We start from the raw sequence: 26,170 nt of genomic DNA, 5'->3' as shown, positions 1-26,170 counted from the left end.
CGCTTGGTAATGTTATGGAACTACTAAGTGTACTGTATGTGATGATGAAAAGAAAGCAAGGCCATTCCCTGTGGGATTTTGTTCTGTTACAGATAATATTTGAATTACTGACTTGAATGTCTGCACATGGGTTTACATGAAACTCTGCTTTGTGCTTAGACAAGATTGTCTCACAGCAAGGTCGCCATACACTGGGACAAATATAATTTAAGGCAGTGTTTGTGGCTGCAAAAATGCTGTGTAGGCTTTTGCCATTAAAATCAAAGAATCACATGGTGAAAGCCAAGGTTGCCAGAAAATATTTCCACTGGACCAAGTGACAGGGATTGATCACTGCTGCCAGTTTAATGGAGAGTCCTTACCTGGTTGACCTGTCATTTTTCTGCACTTCTGCAGTCCTTTGCACATTTCCAGTATCTTTTGTGAGCTTTATATTATTTGCTTTTTTAGCCATGCTAGCAGTGTGTCTCTAGGGAGGACAATGTCAGTCAGTCAGTCCACCACTAAAATAGTTCAACAACTATTGGATGGATTGCCATGACATTTGGTACACACATTCATGTTCCCCTCAGGATGAATTGTAATAAGTGTTCACATAGAGCCAATTAAAAGAACAACAGAATATTTGTTAAAAAATATTAGATTTTTGATTAAGCATTTTAAGTCATTTATTTGAGCAAAAATACCAAACATTTGCTGCTTCTAGAATGTGAGGATGTGTTGCTTTGACTGTTCAATAAGCATGTAAAGGGTGTCACCTTGGCCTCTGGGAAACTGTGATGGATGATGAATAATACAAATAATTGTTAGCTGCACAAAGTGTTGTGTCCTCACTTCATTTTAGTTAGCCAGATGATATGGTCTCCTTGTATTAGATCTTATAGGGATGCAACCATCAATCAATAGTGTAATCAATAGTTTATTATTGTATACAACATTAAGGTGGAGGAGCAGAGGACAGGTAGTGAGATTGTGGCTGGTGATGGTAAAAGAAACCTTTCATGTTTCAAATGCACAATTACCTAGTCATTGTCGGTTTCTTGTTTCCTTCTCTGTTCCAGTAAAAATGAATGATATAATTGGAAAATTCCATCAGTTCGTAATAGTTCTGTTCAAATTTGTGATTGCACCGAAAAGACTCAGGATTGTCCATCTGCATGAGATTTCACTAAAATGTATAAAAACAGTTGCATCCTGTCAGCTCCCCTTCTCTCACACTGTACTGTAGCTGTGTTTACAGTCACTGGATAGAAGCATTGCTCTCGGCTGAAGCACTGCCTGTAATTGGCTGTCTGTGGCAAGGGTCACAGCTGTTCAGAGAGACAGGTAAGGGAGAGATAAGTTTGTCTGCGACTCCAGGCAGCTGGGACTGACTAGTGCCGTATCAGGCGGTTAAATTCAGCTCCCAGATGAGCCCACAGGGACATGAATGCCTTTCTGAGACATCACAAAAAATGAGTGACCCTGAATAGCTCAGCAGTTAGTTGACATGGCCCCTGTTGCTTCCTTCATGCCTCTAGGCCCTGATCCTCCTCCTCTTTTTAAACCATTAACCTTAGTACCTATCGGCATTTTCACAGTGATTTGATCAGTGGTGGAACAAGTAATTTAGTAATTGCTTTCAGAACAACATTGCGATATGTGGAGAAAACTAAATTAAAACAATTTAGCTAAAATGTACCTTTACAGTGTTACTGTAAGTAAAATCCAGCAAATAAAAGTACAGACAATTTAATATAATGAAATACCCCAAATACAATAGAAAAACATAATAACAGTAAAATAAATAAAAACAATGGTGGGACTTGGGCTCATATTAATAATAGGCTTGAATATACAGTTAAGTATTATAGTTCCTTAGCAAGGGGTCGGTTCCCTTCCAGAGGGTCTCAAGATAAATTTAAGGGGTTGTGAGATGATTAATGGGAAAGGAAAGAAGGTCTAATACATACATTTGTATTACAGAAACAGAGTTTATTTCGGGCCTTGAACACTTTTGTCTCTTTGCTGGAAATGCTAACAGCTGAAACATGACAAGTGGCCCGATTAGACACATTTTCTTAAAAGGTTTGGGATTGAGTGGTTTAATCTTTAACCAGGCATTGGGTATGATAAACTTATCATATTTATGTAAAATCTTAATTTGAAAAGTCACCATCACAGCTGTAAACTGTCGAAAAACAATATTTCCCTCTGAAAAGTAAAGTACCTGAATGATACTTAAAAGGAACACGCCGACTTATTGGGAATTTAGCTTATTCACCGTAACCACCAGAGTTGGACAAGTCGATACATATCCTTCTCATCTCCGTGCGTGCTGTAACGCTGTCTGACGGCTCCAGCGGCATCAGGCCAGCACAGAACATGCAGGTAAATGGTTCCAGTAATCCTACTGCTCCCAGTAAGTGACAAAATAACTCCAACATGTTCCTTTTTACATGTTGTGATTTATAGAGTCACAGCGTGTACAAAAAACAAAGTAACATGAGACACAGCCGTCTTCTAACCGTAAACAAACCGGGAACTATATTCTCAGGTGGAAGAATATAATACTTGGGCGGAGTGATATGCTCGCAGCAAGCCTGTCTGAGAATATAGTTCCCAGTTTGTTTACTGTTAGAAGACGGCTGTGTCTCATGTTACGTTGTTTTTTGTACACGCTGTGACTCTACAAATCACAACATGTAAATAGGAACATGTTGGTGTTATTTTGTCACTTTTGTCACAATTGGGAGCAGTAGGCTAGTTGGAACCAGTTACCTGCAGGATCTGTGCTGGGCTAAGCTAATGCTGGAACTGTCAGACAGCCTTACAGCACGCACGGAGATGAGAAGGGTATGTATCGACTTGTCTTACTCTGGGGGTTACGGTGAATAAGCTAAATTCCCAATAAGTCGGCGTGTTCCTTTAAGTACAATTCTTATGTAAATGTACTTATTTACCATCATTATACTCTAATCCAGGGGTCTTCAACGTTTTTTTTTAGGTCAAGGACCCCTTAACTGAAAGAGAGATGGAGCAGGGACCCCCTACTACATATTTTTATATTGTATAAAATTAAGTTGCCTAATAAACTGGGCCTACAATAATGTGTAGGGCCGCCTAAAGCCTATATACCTTTTTGCATAGGATACTAAGCTATTCAAATAGCCTACTAATTGTTGGCATGATTTTATGAATCATGTTTTCATGTTAAACATACATGTAGCACAGTGAACCCTTAAAGGGGTGATAGAATGCAAAACTGATTTTACCTTGTCATAGTTGAAAAATGAGAATTTGGTGGTTAAATACGATAGAAACTCAAAATCCCAATGGCACCTCTTTCCTGTGCAAATCTCACAATTTGAAACTGCCTCTGAAAACGGGTGAATCTCAACGAGCCGCCGAGTTCTCAGCGGTTCCTCCTCATTTGGCTCTAGCTAGTCTCTCTCTTTGTCTAGCCCAACATTTACATAGGCTACACAACTGACCTGTGATCAGGTAGTCTTCTGAATCTAGGTCGCGCAGATTTCTGCTATTCCATTACAAAATTCACTTATGAAACTTTTTTATGCAAGAAATCAACTATGTAAAGCTCAAATATGGGCCATTTTATGAAAATGGTGGCTAATTACAATGTGTGTCGGAGTTCAGCGGCCGGTGCTGCCTGGGTTGCTACATCGGACTACCAAATGCTGCTGCCCTGACAGAGCTCCAGGGCCTGCAGCTCGATGTTCTCCCTCCCCTCTTCCTGCTAAATGGCCGTTGAGTGACTGAGAGCGCGGTCAGTGAGCTTGTTACCCCTGCAATCTCTTACCGCAGGTTCCAGTTAATCTTATAATGGATATGTGTGTTGAGTTATTTAAACAAACGATCGGGGAAATAAACGCCTCTTGTCCGTGAGTCTCATTGAAATTGGTGAGCTGGAGTCCATCAATGATAGCTAACTAGCCTCCTCCTAACGAGACCTCTGAAATTCACAAAAATGCATTAAATTGAAATCGGACAAGTGTTAGCTAAGCTTTGTATGACCTTTTGGTAGCTGTGATATACATGCCGTGACAAAATTCAAAGTGTAAATATACTATAGTTATGCCAAAAGTGTAGCTAGCTAGCTAGCTGCTATCTTTACCCATTGGATTGAAGGGACACTAGCAGCTAACGAAACCTCTCATATTCACAAAAATGCAATAAATTGAAATCGGACACAACTGTTAGCTTTATAAGATCTTGGGGAACCTGTAATATAAGTGGCGTGACGAAATTCAAACTGTAAATATATTATAGTTATGCCGAAAGTGAAGCTAGCTAGCTGCAATCTTTTCCCATTGTATTGAATGGGACACATAGCTAGCTAGCTAGCTGCTCCTCCTAACAAGACCCCTCACGTTCACAAAAACGCCTTGAATTGAAATCGGACTGTTAGCTTTGTAAGACCTTGGGGTAGCTGTGATATAAGTGCTGTGACGAAATTCAAACTGTAAATATATTATAGTTATGCCGGCAGCCGGCCGCGGAGCCCCGGTAGTTCAGTAATTCACAAAGGGTGACTTTGCCCTGGGTATGGAGCCCAGCAGGCTGCCGCTTTCTCGTCAGACTGTGTGGAGCCCCTAAAGTCCGACACATCTTACCAAATTTGCAATTAGCCATACATTTTTCGTAAAACGGCCCATATTTGAGCTTTATATAGTTGATTGCTCGCATAAAAAAGTCTCAGAAGTGAATATGGTAATGAAACATTGCAGTGTCTGAAATATGAGACCTACTGTCTCGTCTCCAATGTGTGTATATGGGGATTCGCTCAACCAATCAGCGCACAGCTCATCTAAATATTCATGAGCATACCATATTTGGAAGAAATAGGGCCGAAACACAGGGATGCATAAGGGCCAATAAAATATCAACCAGGCCATTTCCATCCCAACCAATGTTACATACCCTATTCAGAGACCTTAAGGAAAAGTGTGAAATACCGTATATAATCATTCTATCACCCTTTTAAGATGAACGGTATCTGTGGATGGCTACCTTAGTGACTACCTTACCTATAGGCCAGTTAGCAGTGGGGATCTATACTTTTCATTTTTTTTTAAACTTTCATAAATTAACAATAATTTGGAGGCGCCCCGCACTGACTCTGAGGACCCCCTACGGGCCCCGGACCCCCTGTTGAAGAGCCCTGCTCTAATCTCATCTTTAAACTGTGACGAAGTTGTTTTCCTGCAGATTAATGACAGTTAATACTGAAACCCTCATTGGTTGAGATTTTTTTTTTGCACACTTGTTGTCAAGATGTCTGCCCTCAACCTTCAAGGACTTGTTAAGCAATTGTATGGAGTTATATTACTGCCATTAGTCAAGAGCGAATTATTTCAATTTGAGAGCATTTCTCACTGTTATTACGTTCAGATTTCTTGCTCTCACACTCAAATAGTCACTGCTCGTGCTTAGATTTGCTCTGCTTGTGCTCAAACTTTCTGCTTAGACTCAGATATGTTGTTGTTTGGACAGATTTCTTGCTCTCAGCTTTGAACCTTCTCCTCGCACTCAGGCTGATTCTGCTCGCTTGCAAATTTTCTGCTCTCGGATCTCTCCTGCGCGCTTGGATTTTTTTGTGTTATAACCCTGCCAAAAGTCAACAACCAATAGAATGCCAGCTGTAGTGTTGACCAATGAAATGATCCCTTCCCCGTTGAGGGTGCGTTCACTTTACGTTAGAACGTCTGTTGAGGGCGGCTGCACTGTAACCGATAACTGTAACCAAGTTTTTATATCCCCGCCGCTCACTGCTTTATTATAAGTATATGTCAACAATGTGCACAGAATGGTCAACGCACTTTCACCTGCACCCATCAGGAAACGGGAGAAAGCTTTGAAGTGGGACATATGAAGTTATGTCAACAACTACGAGGGTGAGTAACATAACTTAAGCACCTAGCTAGCTAGCTAACATATGGCGCTAGCATATAGCCTAGCTTGATGTCCATAAACAAATAGATTTTCTTTATTGTATAGCTAGATTGAACGACATATGACGGACTGTATGTGTATATGTGATGACCTCACTTTGTATTTTTTCCTCGTTTGGTTAACCATGTTCCTGGGATTTGGCTGATTTCATGTTAGAGCCAGTAGTAAAGCCTAAACTGTAATATAACTGAAAGAACACAAGAAACTGGATTGTTTGTGTCAGCTTTTGCATCACTGTGGTGTTGTTCATCAGAATTTAGTCTTCATTCCTTCATATAGCATTAGTCTGAAAATGATGAATTCATATCAGTCTGGTCTGTGTACTTTTTCGTTCATTCGATTTTCATTTCATAAACAGGTATTAAAAAACAACTGCAGCCGGGACATTCTAACTCTTAACGTGAAAAAGCTTAATGTGGTTTAATGTACCTAAGCAATGATCAATGTTTACCAAATTTCTCTCTCATATTGCTCCTCATAACCACTGAAAACTGTCAAAAAATCTAAACCAAAGTTCAATTATTATGGACGTTATGTGACTGATAACTGAGTGTTTAGTTACATTAAACCACGTTAAGCTTTTTCACGTTAAGCGTTAGAATGTCCCAGCTGCAGTTGAGGGAAACTGTAGCCTATAACTTCCTAAGCGACTGATCATCTGTTTTTTGCCACCCTTTACATAATAAATATGGCTATGAAATAGAACATGAAATACATAAATGAGGAAATACACATGAACATAGGCATTAGTCATAATAGTTAAATAGCCTAAATACATGCATGTTTTACTTATATTTATTTTGAGGGACTTTTATTTATTCCATCTATTTATATGCACGTTATATTTAAAGGAAGTTTGGTTATCTCACAGACTCAGACTAAAAGCAGCTAGTGCATATAAGTGCATCATAGCATATCACTATCTGCAAATAAAATAAAATATGAATAAATCACGAGCGCGGCAGATTCCCAGCTCAGCTAGAGCGGGTAACGCAGCTCTGCAGACGGACCAGATCGAGTCAGCCGTCCCGGGAAGCAAACCGCGGGGACCGAGGTCACAGGGCTGGTGGCTAGCTGCAGCAGCAGCTAATATTAGAATAGACCCAGCACCGGAGGTCTGATTCCCATGATCTGATCCCGAACCGCCGGTGACTCTACCAGATCAGCAACAGAAAGTTTGCTGGGATTGTTAACGGTGGCGTAACGGTAACGTTACAGCCGTGAACTGAAAGTCTGTTTCCTCAGCTGGTTCAATTGGGGCGAAGTTGTCTGCGGCAGGTAGAGACAGAGAGTCAGAGCGAGGCAGGGAGCAGGGGCGTAGCAAGCTTTTCAAAAGTGAGGGGGATGGATGTGATTTGTTTATTAACAATAAAAACGATGGATACAATGACAGAGGGGTACAAAATGTATAACATACAAGATATAAAAAGCTTCCCATTTAAATGAGTGATACTAGAATAGTATAAAAACACACTCGGAACACACGAAAAATAAGTTTGCGTTTAAAGTCTGTGTAGAGAGAACGGTGTCGTATTGTTTGTTAACATGGGCAAACGGAGCATAATCTAATTACGTATGTGCTAATTTGCATAAATAGCACAACAGATCTAAACATTGGGTATAGCCATATGAAAATGTCTTGTTGACATAAAACAGTAAAAGACTTAATATTAAGGTCTGAATGGAGCCCATTTAGGCTACCCATGAGCGTTAATACATAGAGGCAGGAAGAAGTACTTTAAACCAGCATTTATTAATTAGCCTATTATTGCAGAGATGGGGTTTGGGGCTGGGTCCGTGGGACTGTTTCTGGGGGTTCCCTTTTTATTTTACCTACCTTTTGTCTTCTGCATTCTCCTTACCCTTGTTCTTCCCTCAGACTCATCCCCCAGAAACAGTCCCACTGACTCAGCCCCAAACCCCATCTCTGCAATAATAATAATACTGGTTTAATACACTCAATAATCAATGCTGGTTTAAAGCACTTCTTCCTGCCTCTATGTATTAATGCTCATGGGTAGCCTAAATGGGTTCCATTCAGACCTTTACATTAAGTCTTTGTACTTTTACATTTTCACCTGGCTATACCCAATGTTTAGATCTGTTGTGCTATTTATGCAAATTACCACATATGTAATTATATTATGATCCGTTTATTATGAATGCTATAACGTAGCTAATGTTATGGAACGTTATACTTCTTACATGGGAAACTACTCGTACATATTAGCTTTCTTTTAACGTTGCTAGTGAAGTTAAAAAGGTGCAGTTACCTCCCATCCATACTAAATACAGGCTCAGTGACCACCAACTGGGTCAGACAGACAGGTCAGAGAGAGACAGGCTCAGTGACCACCAACTGGGTCAGACAGACAGGTCAGAGAGAGACAGGCTCAGTGAGCACCAACTGGGTCAGACAGAAATGGACTTCCTCCTCCACTGGTAAAAACTATCTTCACTAAGAGATTTACACCTTGGAAAAATAGCCCAAAAAATAAAACTTCCCAAAGTTAACACCAGAAAAGAGGAGACAGCAGCTCTACTGACAGCTAAACATGGATCTGCCTGCCACAGCCTGAGGGACTCACAACCACTTAGGATCCCAAAATTACAGATTTGTTTACTATTTTATAGTAATTATATTAGAATAGTATATGTGACACCTACATATTTAATATATGACATGTAGGCTATACATTTCTGTAAACTGCTGAGAGAGAGAGAGAGAGAGAGAGAGGGTCTGATTACCTCCGCTGTCTGAAAACTCCTGTTTTCTGAACGACAGTTTAAACATCGACGTACTATATGAAGACATTTCATCATCTGATGTCTTAGTTTGTAATCCCCTGTGTCTTCTTACTAATAACAACTGTTTTCGTCTTCTTTGAGGTGATTTTCGACCGTTTTCGACACACTTCTTTTGACATTCCGAACTACCGCGGAAATGTCAGAGCGCGTCACGTGACCATTCTAAGTGAATCTAAAGGAAATGACCATATTTGGAACACAGCATTGTAGAGGAGAGAGAGAGCTTTCCAACGGTATATGAGATGACAGGGTGCAGACAGCGATCGCGGAGCAGCGGGATGATTTAGAACGCCAACTTTTGTTGAATTTAGGAGAAATCTACCGACGCTAACAGACAAACTGTAGTAAAATAAAGACCTACATGTGTATTTCGGACTTTTTTTCACAAAAAACGCAGAAAAAGTGTGGGTGTTGAACCCTCTCACCGGGAAAAGTGTGGGTGTTAAAACACCCACATCCCCCACGGGTGCGACGCCCCTGGCAGGGAGAGAGGGTAATAAATACATGTGACATTATGAAATAAAATTCCCCCCAAGCATTATCAAGAGTACAGATTTCCAAAGTAATTTTAGCCTGGGCTGAAAGCAACACTGGTAGGCTAGGCTGGCGCTGTTGCCTTGGAAATGACAACATCTGGTCTCTGAATATGAAAAAACAAGACTTTTTTCGTTTCTGTTTTCGAGTGATTTTATTTTTGTCATATAAAATATAAAATCAAAATCAAAGCATATTTTAAATTTCTCCCATCCCCTGTTGACCATGAAAAGGAAAACATGCCTTGTATTTCAATTTCAAATTTCGTATTTTAATGTTTATGAAATGAAAATCGAAAGAACAAAAAAGTACACAGACCTTTTTTCACTTCTATTTTCAAGTGTTTTTTTTTTTTTTATATGAAATAGAAAATTAAAATCACAGCATATTTTAAATTTCTCCCATCCCCTTTTGACCATGAAAAGGAAAAAACACCTTGTATTTCAATTTAAAATTTCGTATTTTAAAACGAAAATCAAATAACCATTTGTTTTTTGTTTTATAATACCTGTTTATGAAATGAAAATCGAATGAATGAAAAAGTACATGGACCAGTCTGTTAAGTACAATTTCACCACTATAATAAAACAGATCTAGAAATGTTATGCTTTATTTGCAACTTAAATATGTTATTTTTTTAATTAATACAAAGCAAACTGAGCAGAAAAGAACAAGTGTTTTGTTTATTTGTTTTTCTTCTTCTAGGTGTGACTGAAGTACCCCTGTTGTAATATAATAGTAAAATCATGTTACATACACTTATCATTTATTGTTTTCTCTGTTGACATGAATAGGTGCCTGTAATGTCTGCCAATATATTCAATCAATTCAATAAATATTGATAACTATCACTGATATTTCTTAAATCATTGTAGTTTTTCAGAGCAATAAGATACAGATTATTAAAACCATGTTCATATTTGCAACAAATTAAAACCCTGATCAAAGCAAATTGTTTTTTTCATTTTCCATAACATTTATAAAAAAAAACAGTACAATTAAATTGACCAGAGCTGACACTTGGCAAATAGCTTTAATTTACCTTGTCAAAACAATGAGTAATTCATAACAAACTGCACAATATTTGACACAAAACCTTAAAAGTGTATTGTTCATACAACGGTGAAAGCAGAACAATTTGCCTATAGGATTTACTGTAGCAGGAACATTGATATTGGCAAACAGATGACCCAGGTTAAGGTGCGTTTGTGAGCAGGGTTATGAATAAAGATAAGATAAGCCTAGTGTTCACAAGAGGGATGATTCAGGTATTGCAACACAAATTAAGAATAATTCAATTAAATAGGAGGTATATACAACTAGTAGAAGATAAATGAACTATACAAGAGCAATTAAGGTTAAGTTATGAGGTAATGGTAAGCTAAAGTGATGTATAATCAATAGCATGGAGTCAAGTCAACAGTGTACACCAGAATAATATATACTGTGGTTAAGTAATGATACTGTTGTCTGTATTAGAGTCAAGCCAAAAGTGTACACCAGAATAATATATACTGTGGTTAAGTAATGATACTTACTGTTGTTTGTACTAATATAACAAATCACTACAAACAAAACTTGCAGATGGTTGTAGTCTGTAGTCAGCCATACAGTAGGTAGATCTGGAGCAGCTGGTTGTAGTCTGTGGTCAGACATACAGTAGGTAGATCTGGAGCAGATGGTTGTAGTCTGTAGTCAGCCATACAGTAGGTAGACCTGGAGCAGAGGGTTGTAGTCTGTAGTCAGCCATACAGTAGGTAGATCTGGAGCAGCTGGTTGTAGTCTGTAGTCAGCCATACAGTAGGTAGATCTGGACCAGATGGTTGTAGTCTGTAGTCAGCCATACAGTAGGTAGATCTGGACCAGATGGTTGTAGTCTGTAGTCAGCCGTACAGTAGGTAGATCTGGAGCAGCTGGTTGTAGTCTGTAGTCAGCCATACAGTAGGTAGATCTGGACCAGATGGTTGTAGTCTGTAGTCAGCCATACAGTAGGTAGATCTAGAGCAGAGGGTTGTAGTCTGTAGTCAGCCATACAGTAGGTAGATCTGGACCAGATGGTTGTAGTCTGTAGTCAGCCATACAGTAGGTAGATCTGGACCAGATGGTTGTAGTCTGTAGTCAGCCGTACAGTAGGTAGATCTGGAGCATATGGTTGTAGACTGTAGTCAGCCGTACAGTAGGTAGATCTGGAGCAGATGGTTGTAGTCTGTAGTCAGCCATACAGTAGGTAGATCTGGACCAGATGGTTGTAGTCTGTAGTCAGCCATACAGTAGGTAGATCTGGACCAGATGGTTGTAGTCTGTAGTCAGCCATACAGTAGGTAGATCTGGACCAGATGGTTGTAGTCTGTAGTCAGCCATACAGTAGGTAGATCTGGAGCAGAAGGGTGAATTCTAGCTATCATGGGTTGGTGATATGACACACACAGATCAACAGGGGTCGAGCCCCTCAGCCCCACCTGGATGAAAAGAACGTGAAACAAAATACTTTTTTCAGTTCAATTTGCTTTGTATTAATTAAACAAATGACTGCTATTTAAGGAGCAAATAAGAAAGCATATCATTTCTAGATTTGTTTTATTATAGTGGTGAAATTGTACTTAATGTTACTACTTTTTAAACAGACTGATCTGAATTCATCATTTTCAGACTAATGCTATATGAAGGAATGAAGACTAAATTCTGATGAACAACACAACAGTGATGTAAAAGCTGACACAAACAATCCAGTTTCTTGTGTTCTTTCAGTTATATTATGGTTTAGGTTTTACTACTGGCTCTAACATGAAATCAGCCAAATCCCAGGAACATGGTTAACCAAACGTGGAAAAAATACAAAGTGAGGTCATCACATATACACATACAGTCCGTCATATGTCGTTCAATCTAGCTATACAATAAAGAAAATCTATTTGTTTATGGACATCAAGCTAGGCTATATGCTAGCGCCATATGTTAGCTAGCTAGCTAGGTGCTTAAGTTATGTTACTCACCCTCGTAGTTGTTGACATAACTTCATATGTCCCACTTCAAAGCTTTCTCCCGTTTCCTGATGGGTGCAGGTGAAAGTGCGTTGACCATTCTGTGCACATTGTTGACATATACTTATAATAAAGCAGTGAACGGCGCGGGGATATAAAAACTTGGTTACAGTTATCGGTTACAGTGCAGCCGCCCTCAACAGACGTTCTAACGTAAAGTGAACGCACCCTCAACGGGGAAGGGATCATTTCATTGGTCAACACTACAGCTGGCATTCTATTGGTTGTTGACTTTTGGCAGGGTTATAACACAAAAAAATCCAAGCGCGCAGGAGAGATCCAAGAGCAGAAAATTTGCAAGCGAGCAGAATCAGGCTGAGTGCGAGGAGAAGGTTCAAAGCTGAGAGCAAGAAATCTGTCCAAACAACAACATATCTGAGTCTAAGCAGAAAGTTTGAGCACAAGCAGAGCAAATCTAAGCACGAGCAGTGACTATTTGAGTGTGAGAGCAAGGTTTTGAGTGCGAGCAGTGACTATTTGAGTGTGAGAGCAAGAAATCTGAACGTAATAACAGTGAGAAATGCTCTCAAATTGAAATAATGTGCTCTTGACTAATGGCAGTAATATAACTCCATACAATTGTAGAGCAAATCACCCAACGCTTCAGATCAAAAATGTCATAACCACACTGTATTTTACTTAGGTAGAGCTCTTGCTCCGCCATTCACTGTGCATTGACCACCAGGCAGAGTAAACAAAATGACATGAAACAATGTGAGCAAACAAAGACAGGACCATTATTTGGTTTCTCCACATCTTGTGCTGCCTCCCTTTGTCCCACCATGATGTGACAGGATTGATATTGTCATTCATACAGCTCATACAGTAGACCTGTGCTGGGAACAATGGTCCCCTGCACTAGTTACTGCTGGTGTGCTACCTTCATTTGCAAGAAATCTAGCATGCACTGCAATCAGGGGAAAAATCATATAGGTACAGCCTAAAGACTGCACCTTTGAGCATTTTGCAAGTCATGCTGCTCATTGAACAGCACAAGTCAAGCATTGTTATAGCGATCTGTGCTGTCCTGTGTCAAGCAAACAGCCTTCCCAGTCAGACGAGTGCATCCCTGTGGTTTATCAAAAGAAAGTCTTTGAGATTGCATCGGACATTTCAAAGAGCTCCCATCAGATACAGTTAAATCAACGTGTCACCTGTTACGTGTGAGGTCACAAGGTATGATGTGAATTTTTAGACAAGGTGAACTTTTTCACCTGCCCTCTGTCCCGTCATGCTGTGCCTGTTATGGGTAAATGGGTACTGCTCAGCAGAAAGAGATTATCCCTTGTAGAGGTGACCTCAGCTTGTCTGATTATGATAAGAGTTAAGAGATTCCTCACTCCATCCATCTTACGTGGAAATTTTTTCCACAAAGATAAAAATCATAGTGGTCTCCTGTTAATGGTCTATTTAAAGGCCTTGACTTTGAAAAAAACACAACAATTTTTATATAGTATATTTATTTAGACTGTAATTCAAAAATATAATAATAATAAATACTGTAATATATATATATATATATATATATATATATATATATATATATATATATATATATATATATATCAGTCCCTCCAGAAAAACGCAATTATACAATCACATAATTCAATGCATAATCAGTCTAATATAAGTCTGCATATTTTTGCGGGGGCCGCATTTTTTCAAATACAACACACTTTTGCTGCATAAATTGCCGATTTCTGCGCAAAATATGCAGGGCTTACATGATTTCATAATCCCCACATTTCTGTTGCAAAAAAGTCACATATATCTTAACGGAAAGTTGAAAAATGTTGCGTTTACTTCACACAAGAGCAGCCATTTTCCCCTGTTGCCATGGGAACGTTATGAAGTGACGTAATTACGTGACATGAACATCATCGAAAAGCAGGGTGTTGGGGGAATCACATTTATTTTCTCTTTTTCATCAAACCGCAGTTGTTGCAAGTTCCCGCAATTTCATTGCATAAAATTGCATAAATATCCCGCATATTCCATCACACTTTTTAAGAAAACGTGCCACATAATCAAGGATTTTTGCCCGCAACAATCACAAAAATAAGAAAGGACTGATATATATATGAATATGTAGTGGTCTGAAGTTTTGTGTTCAGTACCGTAACTAACGGGTTTGACACTATCATAAAGAAACCAGCAGAGTGAAGAGCAGTTTTAGTCCTAGTCAGCCACTCAGCGCCATTGTTTGCAACATAAGAAAACAGCTCAGCATCTCACACCAGTGGTTCCCAAAGTGGGGCCTGGATTGAGGCGGTAGGCCTCCACTCTACCTACTAGTGGGCTCAGTAGACCATTATCATCTATTGGTAAACTGGATCACCCACATGCCTCAATATTAGATGCTCAGAGCTTGAGTTCAGGCTCCTCCGGTCACATGTCAAAAGTGTCCCTAAGCAAGACAACGAACCCCAACTGGCTCCCCAGATGCTGTATGTCCACTGCTCCTAATACTTAGGATGGGTTAAAATGCAGTACTATAATTGCACTACATTGTACTTTGTGTATGTGTCACGATTAAGGAAGAAAGTTAGTTTGTTATTAGAATGTGTGGAAATATGGAGTTTATTGAAAATAGTAAATTGACAAATACAAGTCATTTCCTCTGACACATTTCAGTATGTCTTTAGAGGAGGTTTTGTGATGAATGGGACTGACCTCTAAAATTACAGAAAGTCAGATCATGACAAATCTTTGTTTAGCCGGCTGACATGTCTTCCTTTTTCCATTATTTTAGTTGATCATTTTTCTCTGAGGTTTTCCTTATTATTCACATCATATTAAACCTTTTATGTGTAAATAAAAATGATAATCAGCCTGACCTTTCCAACTCAGTTCAGTCGGCTACTCAAAAAGTTTGACCCTGTTACAATTTAAATGCACCACCACGCCGTATTGAAATCATTATTAATGAGCCGAAGTGCTTGACTAGCCTCATTAATCCTTAGTTCAAGTACTAATTTGACATTTCCACATGCATATTAAATATAAACTGCATAATTGTGTTCATCTGAATAAAGAAATAGTTGTAGCAATAAAGAGTAATACACTGACACACAATTATCAGATATGCACACACATGCACACACACACTTCCAACATTTACTCTTTAATTTGATGTCCTCTGCTTCTTGTATGCTTTCCTCAGCTTCTCCAGTGCAGAAGACTCGATATATGGACGATTCTGAAAGGTCATCTTAAAATAGGGCTTTGAAATGGCTTCTGATTCAGGAGGACTTTATATAAGAGAGAGAGAGAACAGATTCAGTACAATAGGCCAGTATCTGCTAACTATTTCCAATTTCTTGAAAAGCAAACAGAATGCACATGAAAAGCTTTCAAATGATTTCAGTCCTTATTGCCTTTATAGACCATTTTCTGTATTATCTGTATTTTGAGAATTATACGCACTAAAGCCTTTATTGTTTGTTGTTGTTTTCCGTTTCTGGTATTGACATTTGATAACCCTAACAATTCAGATTAAGGTTATTCATGATGCAGCATAACAAAAGATAACAGTGATTACTAGTCAGTTAGGGCACTGCATCCAGTGCCTAAACTTTCATTTTTCCTGTGAGACATTAAATCCTCCAAACATTGAACTTTTCCCAGCTGTCAAAAATGTCTTAAATAAGGAACCAATAACTAATACTTTAATTAAAGTTCAAAATCTGACCACATGTCATGTCAGTGACTCTGACACCCTTGATCAGTCCTGTTTTGTTTAAGGACAATTTGCACCTAACCTGGTGCAGATAAGCAGAATGAAATAAACATTGAAACTATTTTTCAGTAATAGCTACAAGCAGCAAACTTTACAACATTTCTTTATTAAGCCATAGACATGTTTTAATTTGGCTAATGACCCCCAATTAGGTATCAATTAAGTAAGATACATTTTAAGTATAAAGTTATTCCATTAGTGACTTAAGTTAAATACTAGTGCACACTTCTGGTTATAGTATCCAAACAACTGTGGGTCACTGAATTTAATATCAGATATGACTTATTCCATTTATTAATCTGGCGATCAATCATGCACCAAATAGTCACATTTACAGAAATAAAAATGCTTCTGTTGTCATAATCAGGCTTATTTTTGGCTTATTTTACATATTTCCATAAAAGGCAAAGTTAATATTGGAAAGTAAAAAAAGAAATCATAGGCACCTATGACTCACTGCCCATCAAATACTGAACATCAGTGCTAACTGAACCAAAATAAGATCCTCAGAGAAGGAATCCTGCCCAGGTAAACAGAAAACACATCAGGCAAAGAGACATAACCTTTTGCATCTCGCTAAAAATCAAAGTTTGCACAGTTAACTTTGCCATTTTCACGGGTACAGGTACTTTATTTAGTCTCACCTTTGTGGAGGTTCCCAGCGAGCTGAGGCGATACCTAAAGGTGACGTGAAAACCTGCACACTCCTGATTGGTCGGAGAGAATCGTCACTAATCACTGCGTCATCATTGCTAGCGACAGACGGGGGTGTCCTGAACAAACCCGCCATTTTTAAATAGTTTAATCAGCTGGGTGTTTTTTTTTTTTTTTTTGCTGCCTCCAGCTTCTTTTGAAACAAAATGTGTCTTCTGGCAAACAGCCACATGCTGCGTTAGGTCACGGCAGTTTCCTGTGGCGTTGCTATGACGACCAGCCACGCTCGCCTCATGCATGAGGCGGTACTAAATCTGCAATGGAAAAAGGAGGATGGGCCACTGCGGTGGAGTTGAGTCATTATATTGAGATTAGGGCTGGCCTTTAAAATGCCAGGCAAAAGCACAATTTACCAAGGGCTCCCAACAAACTTTGCCCAACTTCGAAATAGTTTGTTTTTTATGTGCACTACAAGGCTTTTTAGTTTATTTCGTCAAGCATGATGTGATTTGGCAAGTAATATGCAAGCCTGTTATAACATGTCTTGGAGCAGCAGATAGTGAGGACAGACCCTTCATCTGCAGGCTGAGGTTTCCTTAAGCAAACCTGAATTTGTACAAGCTCTTCTTAGTTACTCTGACCTCCCTCCTCTGAGTTGAGTGAAAAGAGAGTCTCCCCATGGGGGTTCAGGAAAGTGTCACACATCAGATGATTAATCTGTTGCATTGGCCAAACAAGTTTTCACACATACGGAATGTATTAGCCTGTGGCTGCTGATAAAAATAGGTCTAATACAAAGAAAAACAATACAATTCAATAAAGAAAAGCAGACAGTTGAAGTTTTAGTTCAGTTGTAATGAGGCTTCTTGCAGCATGTAAAGACGTGTTCTCTACAGTGACCATTTATTATCCACTCATTGTAATTTTCTCTTTCTACCTCACCAGAAAATTTGCCTCTAAAAAAAGACACATTTATAAAAGTCATGTCAGACGGCTAATTGATTCAACGTTGAGTGCTCATCCACTTGTTTATTCTGGAGTTGTCCAAAGAAAGAAAAGAGAAAATAACAGGAAACAGTCAAACATATCACAGCCTTAATCGTACACTGAAACAGTTGTAGAGGGAGGCTGTGATGTCAGGTGGCATTGTGAAGTACCCACCGCCTTATCAAACATGTATTCATGAGCACGTTGCTTTAGGCAGTCAGCTGCATATGTCTGATGTAGAGAAATGTAGCCAAATGTGTCTGCCTTTACCCATTGTTGGACTGCTGAGAGGCTTAATGATTTTTCTGACAATTGTACATAATGGCATGATACTCGACACATGCCTGAGTTACAGTAGGTACAGCAATCATTTAACACTTCATATTGTTTATACTGTGTGTTATGTTATTGCTATTGCTGTGTGTACACACACACACACACACACACACACACACACACACACACACACACACATATATATATATATATATATATATATATATATCACACTCATATAGACATACAGTATATTACACACACCACAGTGTTTTGATAAAAAAATACTATAGTGGCCAATTCAGAGCTTGTCAGGCTCAGTTCTATGTTGTCAGACTTTGCTTAACTTCCATCAGTCTAATTACTTGGAGAAGTCCTGTGGGTTGTTTTGGAGTACACTGACAAATGAGTGTTGTTGTTTATGTATGAAAATGTGTGCAAAGCAGCTCTTTGTCAGACTCAGATACTGTATCTGGTTCAGCTGCGCTGTGAGGTGACATGCAGGCCAGCCATTAGGAATTATGCACAGGAGGACAACATTTTCCAAATTGGGCCCCTCATTCACATCCACTCTAACACTACCCTTAGCTCGAATACCAACAAGGGCAATTATAAGTAATTGCTCGTAGTTCTGCTCATAGTGACCTCCGCAGGCTAACGTGCTCCATGTAACTTTTAGCATGTTAGAATGTTATTGTTGTTAACACTTAACATGGTAACGTAGAATTTTCGTGACCAATAAATACACAAAGTTTTTTCCCAGTAAGAATAAAATTTTCGACATAAATCTATTGTTTTCTTGCTTCTTACAGGTTAGGATTCCCCATGATGATAATGACGTGTATGATCGGCATGTGCTACCTGTTAGCCACCCACATCGGACTTGGATGGAACATGTGATCCACAACTGCTATACAGTGCCAAAGAGACTGTGTGTGTGTGTGTGTGTGTGTGTGTGTGTGTGTGTGTGTTACCACTCCATCAAGCATTTAGCTTACTGTAAATGTGATAAGTAAACTGACTGACTAATCAGATTAAAGGCACTATATGAAGCACAGCAGCCATAAGTATATTGAAAATGTCTTTGACTGAAGTGCCAAACAGCAGGGACAAGAATTACAGGAGCTTTGAACTAAACTTTGAATCTAACATCCAACAATTTGAGTATGATGCATTAGTTCTTTCTTTACCAACTTTGAAAAAAATTCGAACCTTGTGTCCTCACAAGAGTTGATCCAAGGGAAGGACATGGGTCTACTGGAGAAAATGCTGTACATGGTGCTACTGCCTCAATGGGTATAACTGGGGTAAATGATTCCAGCTATGGCCTCTGATGTCAGAATGTTCATTATTTTGGAAATCTATGTGGTCTGTTTACAAAAAGCAACGACTAATAATTAATTGTTTTACACTGATTTGCTTTTAGAGACACTGATCACTGTTTTAGGCAAACATTTCACCCATGGTTTACCAAATGTATGTTGATATTTTAAAGGAACCACAATACCCAGTGAAAGGGATTTTATAACAGTTAATATCTAATATTTTTGTCAGATGCCCAAATGTCAATGTGTCATGAATGAACAGCATCTATCAAATTGGAGAATAGCAGAATGATTAAAATAAAACAGATGTAGACTGTTATCTTAACATTATATATATATATATATATTATCTATTGTACTGTGTACACAATGGTCTCGTGTAAACTCAATGATTTAGTTCATTTAACCATATTTAATGTAGAATCAGTTTAATCATGTAAATGCTCTTAAATGGAATGGACAACATCTTCTTACCTTGTCCATTTGAAACTATCACCTGTATTTATTGTACAGCCCAGAACGTCATTTATGTTTCATGGTTGAGACTTTCACAACATTCAGACAGTGATAAACATGAGCAATAAAGGCTGAGATGTTTTTGCTTTTCATTTGGCTCTGTTCAAGTTTGTTATTCTTTATAATTATTAGGTAGTACTTACTAATAAGGAACTCTTTATAAAGGGTATATAAGTTGTAACAAATGGCTTTATGATTGTTTTATGATCTGTAAGATCGTGGGTGGGCTTATGTTTCCATGACACGCAGGAAGAATGGACGGTTGGGTTTAGGAAAAGAAGAATGGAATGGTTGGGTTCAGGAAAATAACAGGACGGTTGGGTTTAATAAAAGAAGAAAGCGATGGTTGGGTTTAGGAACCGTGACACGCGGGACACGATCCCCGGTCTCTTAGAGTTCATACTAAGGCTGGCTTCACACTGGCGGCGTGGCGTGAGCGTGGTGTTTTTGTTGCGTGTCAGTTGCATGGCGGCTGCGTGCATGTCTTTGCACACCAGAAAGGTGTCTGACGTGGCGCTGCTGCTACTAGCCTCGTCTGTACACATGGATGTTTCCCATAAACATAAACATAAATATATACTGATCTGATAACAGCAAAGGCAGTATTGACGGCAAAATAGGCTCCAGAATATTTTGTTCTGTATTGACAGGTGCAATATTTGAAAATTGATAATTATTTGTTATTATTTTCTTAAATTACATTTATATCTGCATTATATCTGTCAAAACCTGGAGACTTTCAAACATCAAAATGTCATTTATTAATATGTATTCGTGTCAAAATGACACACAGGCCTCTGTCCTATTTCTAGCATGCACGTGCCTGAGACGTGTGTGTCACGCAGGCAGTGTGTAAGCTCTAACCTGTTACCATGGGAGCCGAAATAAAAACGGACACGCCACGCAGCTGACACGCCACGCAGCCAGTGTGAAGCCGGCCTAAGAATGGGGCATTGAACAAAAACTGACCTTTGACCTCTCCCTAGTGTGTGATAATTGAATGAATAATCACCATTAAGAAATATAATATTATTTATTTCCTTCAGTACTACTTCATACTGATTTGCTTATCAGAGAAACTATGCTGAAATACTTGCAATTGCAACACAGATTACAATCACAGTGTGTGGGTCTTTACAATACCTCATAACTTCCACTGAACCCCTGGAGGTTTCAGGTACCAATGTTTGTCAGCCAAGTAAGACGAAAACTAAAGAAGAAGTCCCTGGGTGGCTCACCAGGTAGAGTGTGTGTCCCATGTACACAGTTTGGATTCTGACCTGTGATGCTTGTGATGCCCCCCTCCTCTCCCTCCCCCAACTAAGTAACTTTATTTGGTCATGATAGCATAGGGAATAGTGTTCTTTGATGTATAAGATAGAGGACCACAGACAAAGTATTATTTAGCAAGTATTTAAAAGAAAGCTGCAGAGTAAACTTACAAATATGGATTAAAATATTCTTTGGCATATAATGCTCACAGACTTTAATTCACCACCTGTCACAAAACCAACACACACACACACACACACACACACACACACACAGAGAATGGTGCTGAAACAGATTATCCTACTTAATGTAAAGTTGTATTGTTATTTATTTTTCACTTTCATATAAATGCAAATTTTCAGATTCTGCTTCTCTGTACCTCCCTCTAGCCATATCCCACTTCTCCAAACCTGTTAATGGCCATTTCTAACAGACTTTCCCCGCCCACCTCCTCACCTGTTCCCAATTTCCCTCATTAACCCTAGGCCTGCCTTCCCCACCCACCTGCTTCCCATTTCTCCTAATTAGCCCAGTTGGATATATACCGGTTCACTTTCTTTCACTCTGTTTGTCCAAGTTGCTATTCTACCTTGTTTCATGCCTCTGTTTCAAGCCCCATGTAACAGTACCTGCATCTCCACCTGTCTGCTTGCTGCATTCCTACCAGCACCTACCTGTAAGTTGTCATCAATAATTCACTTAAAATCTTATCTGCATAATTTCCCTGTTGACTAACACACACCAGCAGTGACAGCCTTTTTTCTTTTTTGGTTGGCTGCTGTGCCTACTTAACTATTTCTTTATATCTCTGTCATGGTCACTGTGCCATATCAGTCAATCTCAAATCAAATCAGGTTTCATTGTCACATGCACAATCGTACAACATTTAGTGGGATTCCCTTTTAGGGCCTGAACTGCTATCTGATGTTGGCTGGTCAACTCTGGTTGTGCTAGTACTGTCTGAGGCTGGATGTGGATCAACTGAGTACATGCTTGTACAGGCTGATGTTTCAGCATCTCCTCTACAGACGAACTTTAGCATAGCACCTGTAGATTATCGATTTAAAAATTACCATTTGTTTAATCAGCTGCATCAGGCTATTCAAAAGGGATTCCCCAGATTTCCTTTATACATTAAATATAAAATTCTATTAATACTATGGATTGGCTAAATACTTGATAATTAATTACTGAGAGTTGTACATCTATATTGCCCAGCTAATCGACTGTTTGAATTCAAAATAATTTCTAAATGAACAATGTTTATCCGTTGCTTTCCATAATGTTGAATTAAGCATTAGTTGTAAACTTTACATCGACTATATAATCATTGTAAAGTTTGAAAACGATGTCCGTCTATCTATGAGGAGCACCAATCACCCACATATTGTCTGTGGACTGGTCCCCTCAGAGGTTGCTGCTGGAAAGCTGTAGCATTTGACACATGTCACAAGCGACTTGTTTATGTTTTCCAATCTGCAGTTGTCCGGTGCCATTGCTCCAGAATGCAACAAAAGATTTATTCTAGATTGTGTTTCTGGTTGGCCAGCGCGGCTACTTATATCACTATTATTATGGCCGCTGGTTCCTTCTTTCTGTCTGTACAACTCGGCTGCTGTGCCATGTCCTTCTCAAATCAAAACAGTTTTGTCATACATATTCATTCACAGTAAATCATCTAGTGACATTTTTGGGAGGCTTCCTTCAGAATGCAATTTAACGATAGAAAGATGAATTGGGTTTATAAAAGAATAAAGTGAAACAATGAATAATATAATCAAAATGAGTTTCAATGAGTAATGGTTTCCATAAAAAATATAAACAGTGTATAACCAGTGAGTTTAATAAATGTATCAGTATAAACTGTACATGATAGTCTATGCAGAATAGCTGACATCAGTATGACAGTTATTACGCAGGTGAATGAATGACAAATGATATCTCTATCATGGCCGCCGAGCCCCGACTATCTATGTAATAGGCTTGGATCCGTAGATGTGCAATAACTTTTCCTTTTCAGGCAGATCTACGAATGATAAGTGCCATTTTCATTTTATTTCAGACAAAGTTGTTTTTGGTTGCCCGCTGCGCCTACCTTTCGCTTTGTTTTCGATCAATCTATCTCTCTCTCTCTTTATCATGGCCCGTGTGCCACGTCTCTCTCTACAACATGGCCTTCATGCCATATTGTTTCATCTTAAATCTATTTTTTTCCTCGTATATACGATCATATGCTGTACAAATGGTGAAATTCTTACCGACTTTACACTAAGTAAAAACAATGAACAATTTAATCATAATTAGATTAATCTGTTTATAACCAGTAAACAATGTCCTATGTATGGTAGGGGGATTTGACTTTTCTTAAGTTATTACGAGAGACTACGTTTCTGCCAGAATCTAAAGTCTTTAACTGAACGTCGATGCGTAGCCATGCCAACATACTGTTTTGTCCGGGTTTTAATAAGGATAAGATAAAAAACAAACTAGGATGTAGGCCAGCACAGAGGCATGCCATTTGTATTACCAGTATATTGAATTGCAGTTATTACGCAGGTGAATGAATGACAAATGATATCTCTATCATGGCCGCCGAGCCCCGACTATCTATGTAATAGGCTTGGATCCGTAGATGTGCAATAACTTTTCCTTTTCAGGCAGATCTACGAATGGTAAGTGCCATTTTCATTTTATTTTTAGACAGTTGTTTTTGGTTGCCCGCTGCGCCTACCTTTTGCTTTGTTTTCGATCAATCTATCTCTCTCTCTCTTTATCATGGCCCGTGTGCCACGTCTCTCTCTACAACATGGCCTTCATGCCATATTGTTTCATCTTAAATCTATTTTTTTCCTCGTATATACGATCATACGCTGTACAAATGGTGAAATAAATTAAGTTTACAAACACTAAAGTAAAACAATGAACAATTTAATCATAATTAGATTATGCTGTTACAAACTAAGATGTAGGCCAGTACAGAGGCATGCCATTTGTGCATGACGATGCATGACAACAGCGTTAGTACTGCCTATAGCACTATTGGATATCCGTTAGTCCCATCGCGGTGCTACTTTAATCGATTGCTATTTTACCTGAGAACGGACTGGGAGGATCTACAAAGGTAAGATGCTACTTCTTTTTTTATTTTTTTATTCTAGGTTGTTTCTGGTTGGCCGCCGCGCCTACCTACTGTATATTAGCTTTAGCTAACTTTCTAATAAGTCATTAAGTCTGCAATTATAATGTTAAGAAAATCATGAACAAAAGGTTGCAGGTTTCTCACTTCACCTCACTTGGTAGCTGAAGGCTCTAGCTCCATTCTACTTTACTACTGACACTAGGAAGCACAGGTAACTCTGCATTCTGGGAGCGCAGTGATCTAGTCGGGGTAATAGGGTTTCATGAGCTCTTTAAGATATGACGGTACCTCACCATTAAGAGCTTTAAAGATAGCTTTATGTGAGGAAAAGGATATTAACCTAAATTCTGGATTTTACAGGGAGTCAGTGCAGAGAAGCAAACATAAATAAATATATAAATGAGCATTTTAAAGGAAGAGTGTGTAGGATTTAGTGGTGTCTTGCGGTAAGCTTGCAGATTGCAACCAACTGAATACCCCTCCCCTAACCCCTACTTTTCCAAGCGTGTAATAGAACCTACCATGGCCTTGAGGTAACCTAAAGACCTTGGGTCTGCCGAGGTTTCTTCCCAAGAGGGAGTTTTTCCTCGCCACTGTCGCAATAGCCATTTATAATGCTTGCTCTTGAGGGAATTACTGTAATTGTTGGGGCTTTGTAAATTGTAAATTATAGTGTGGTCTAGACATACTCTATCTGTAAAGTGTCTCGAGATAACTCTTATGATTTGATACTATAAATAAAATTGAATTGAATTAAAAACGTGATGGGCCCTCTCTGAGCTAGTGTTTGATTTGTCTATTCTGGGCTACTGTAGAAACATGGCGGGCACTATAATAAGAGTGGAGCGAAGTAAAACAAACTACGACATCTGCTGATTTTGAGACCTCTTGACAACACCTTGCCGCTGATTGGCCAATTGTTAATCCCCCCGCGGCGTTCATTGGCTCGATTTTGTTTTTCAACTGAGACACCACTGTTTCATGTCATGCCGCTGGACGAATCGGTCAACTCTGTGGATTGGGCAGATGGCGTGGACCCGGGCAATATGTAGATATGAAGGGCTTATTCTAAGCTAACAAAAACACAACAATTCTTATTTTCTGGTGATTATACACTAATGAAAACATAATGATGAATATTATATTCTATTGCTGCCAATAGAGCCCCCTAAATCCTACATAATTGTTTTTTAAATTATAGTCTGAATAGAAAATTTGGTTATAGTGGGAATGTGGGTGGTGCAGAAGGTGGTGGTAGTAGTAGTAGTAGTAGTAGTAGTAGTAGTATGGTAAAGTGCAATACCAGCACAACAGAAAGTTCCCTGTAATTGACATGGTGGAGTGCGGAGGATGAGGGGGAGTTGAGTCTCACAGCCTGAGGAAAGAACCTGCTCTAGTCTGGTGGTGCGGCAGCAGATACCTCTGCAGAGCTGGGTAGCACCAGCATAGCAATGGTAACCACCATGGGGGCTGGTGTATATTGAGAAGAGAAGGGGACCAATCACAGATATTTGCGGTCACCAAAGAATAAATTAATAAGCTGTTAATAAATTGTGGTCCAGATGCTCTTCAGTTTTTTTTTCCCCAAAAAGGTCAGAGGTCAAATGGTTCATTGGAGGGTTTTTCGTATATACCAAAGAGCTAAAAAGTTAAAGTAAGTCAACCAAAGGGATTTTTCTCAAGCTGGCAACCCAAAAGTTCTCATTAATGTCCTTATTTCTAATGCATTAGTTAATGATTTGTTAGTCCTTAATAAAGCCAGTTACAATGCATTAACTCTTTCTAAATGGCTCCTTATAAGAAAGTGGTTTACATAATGGTTTTTTTAGGCGGTAATTTCTACCCCTTGTGATGAGAGAAATCGGCTGCTATCTTGCCTGTTCTTTGCTGACCGTATCATAATTGCTCCGTCCACCTGCACTTTCCC

The 26,170-nt window shown here is 39.0% G+C and overlaps 1 protein-coding gene across 1 annotated transcript in view; it reads left to right on the top strand.

The window, feature by feature from the left end:
- oca2 (oculocutaneous albinism II) overlaps window positions 1-19,127 on the top strand; it is a 57,997-nt gene extending 38,870 nt beyond the window's left edge. Inside the window, exon 23 of the mRNA XM_028588219.1 lies at window positions 18,804-19,127. Coding sequence (XP_028444020.1) covers window positions 18,804-18,891 — 88 coding nt within the window. The 3' untranslated portion in view covers window positions 18,892-19,127. The remainder of the gene's footprint in view (window positions 1-18,803) is intronic.
- Window positions 19,128-26,170: the final 7,043 nt, after the last annotated feature.

This window comes from Perca flavescens, chromosome 9 (assembly GCF_004354835.1).
Source record: "Perca flavescens isolate YP-PL-M2 chromosome 9, PFLA_1.0, whole genome shotgun sequence".
NCBI classification, from domain to species: domain Eukaryota; kingdom Metazoa; phylum Chordata; class Actinopteri; order Perciformes; family Percidae; genus Perca; species Perca flavescens.
Note: the sequence above shows the minus strand (reverse complement) of the source record. Positions and strands in the feature narration are given on the sequence as shown.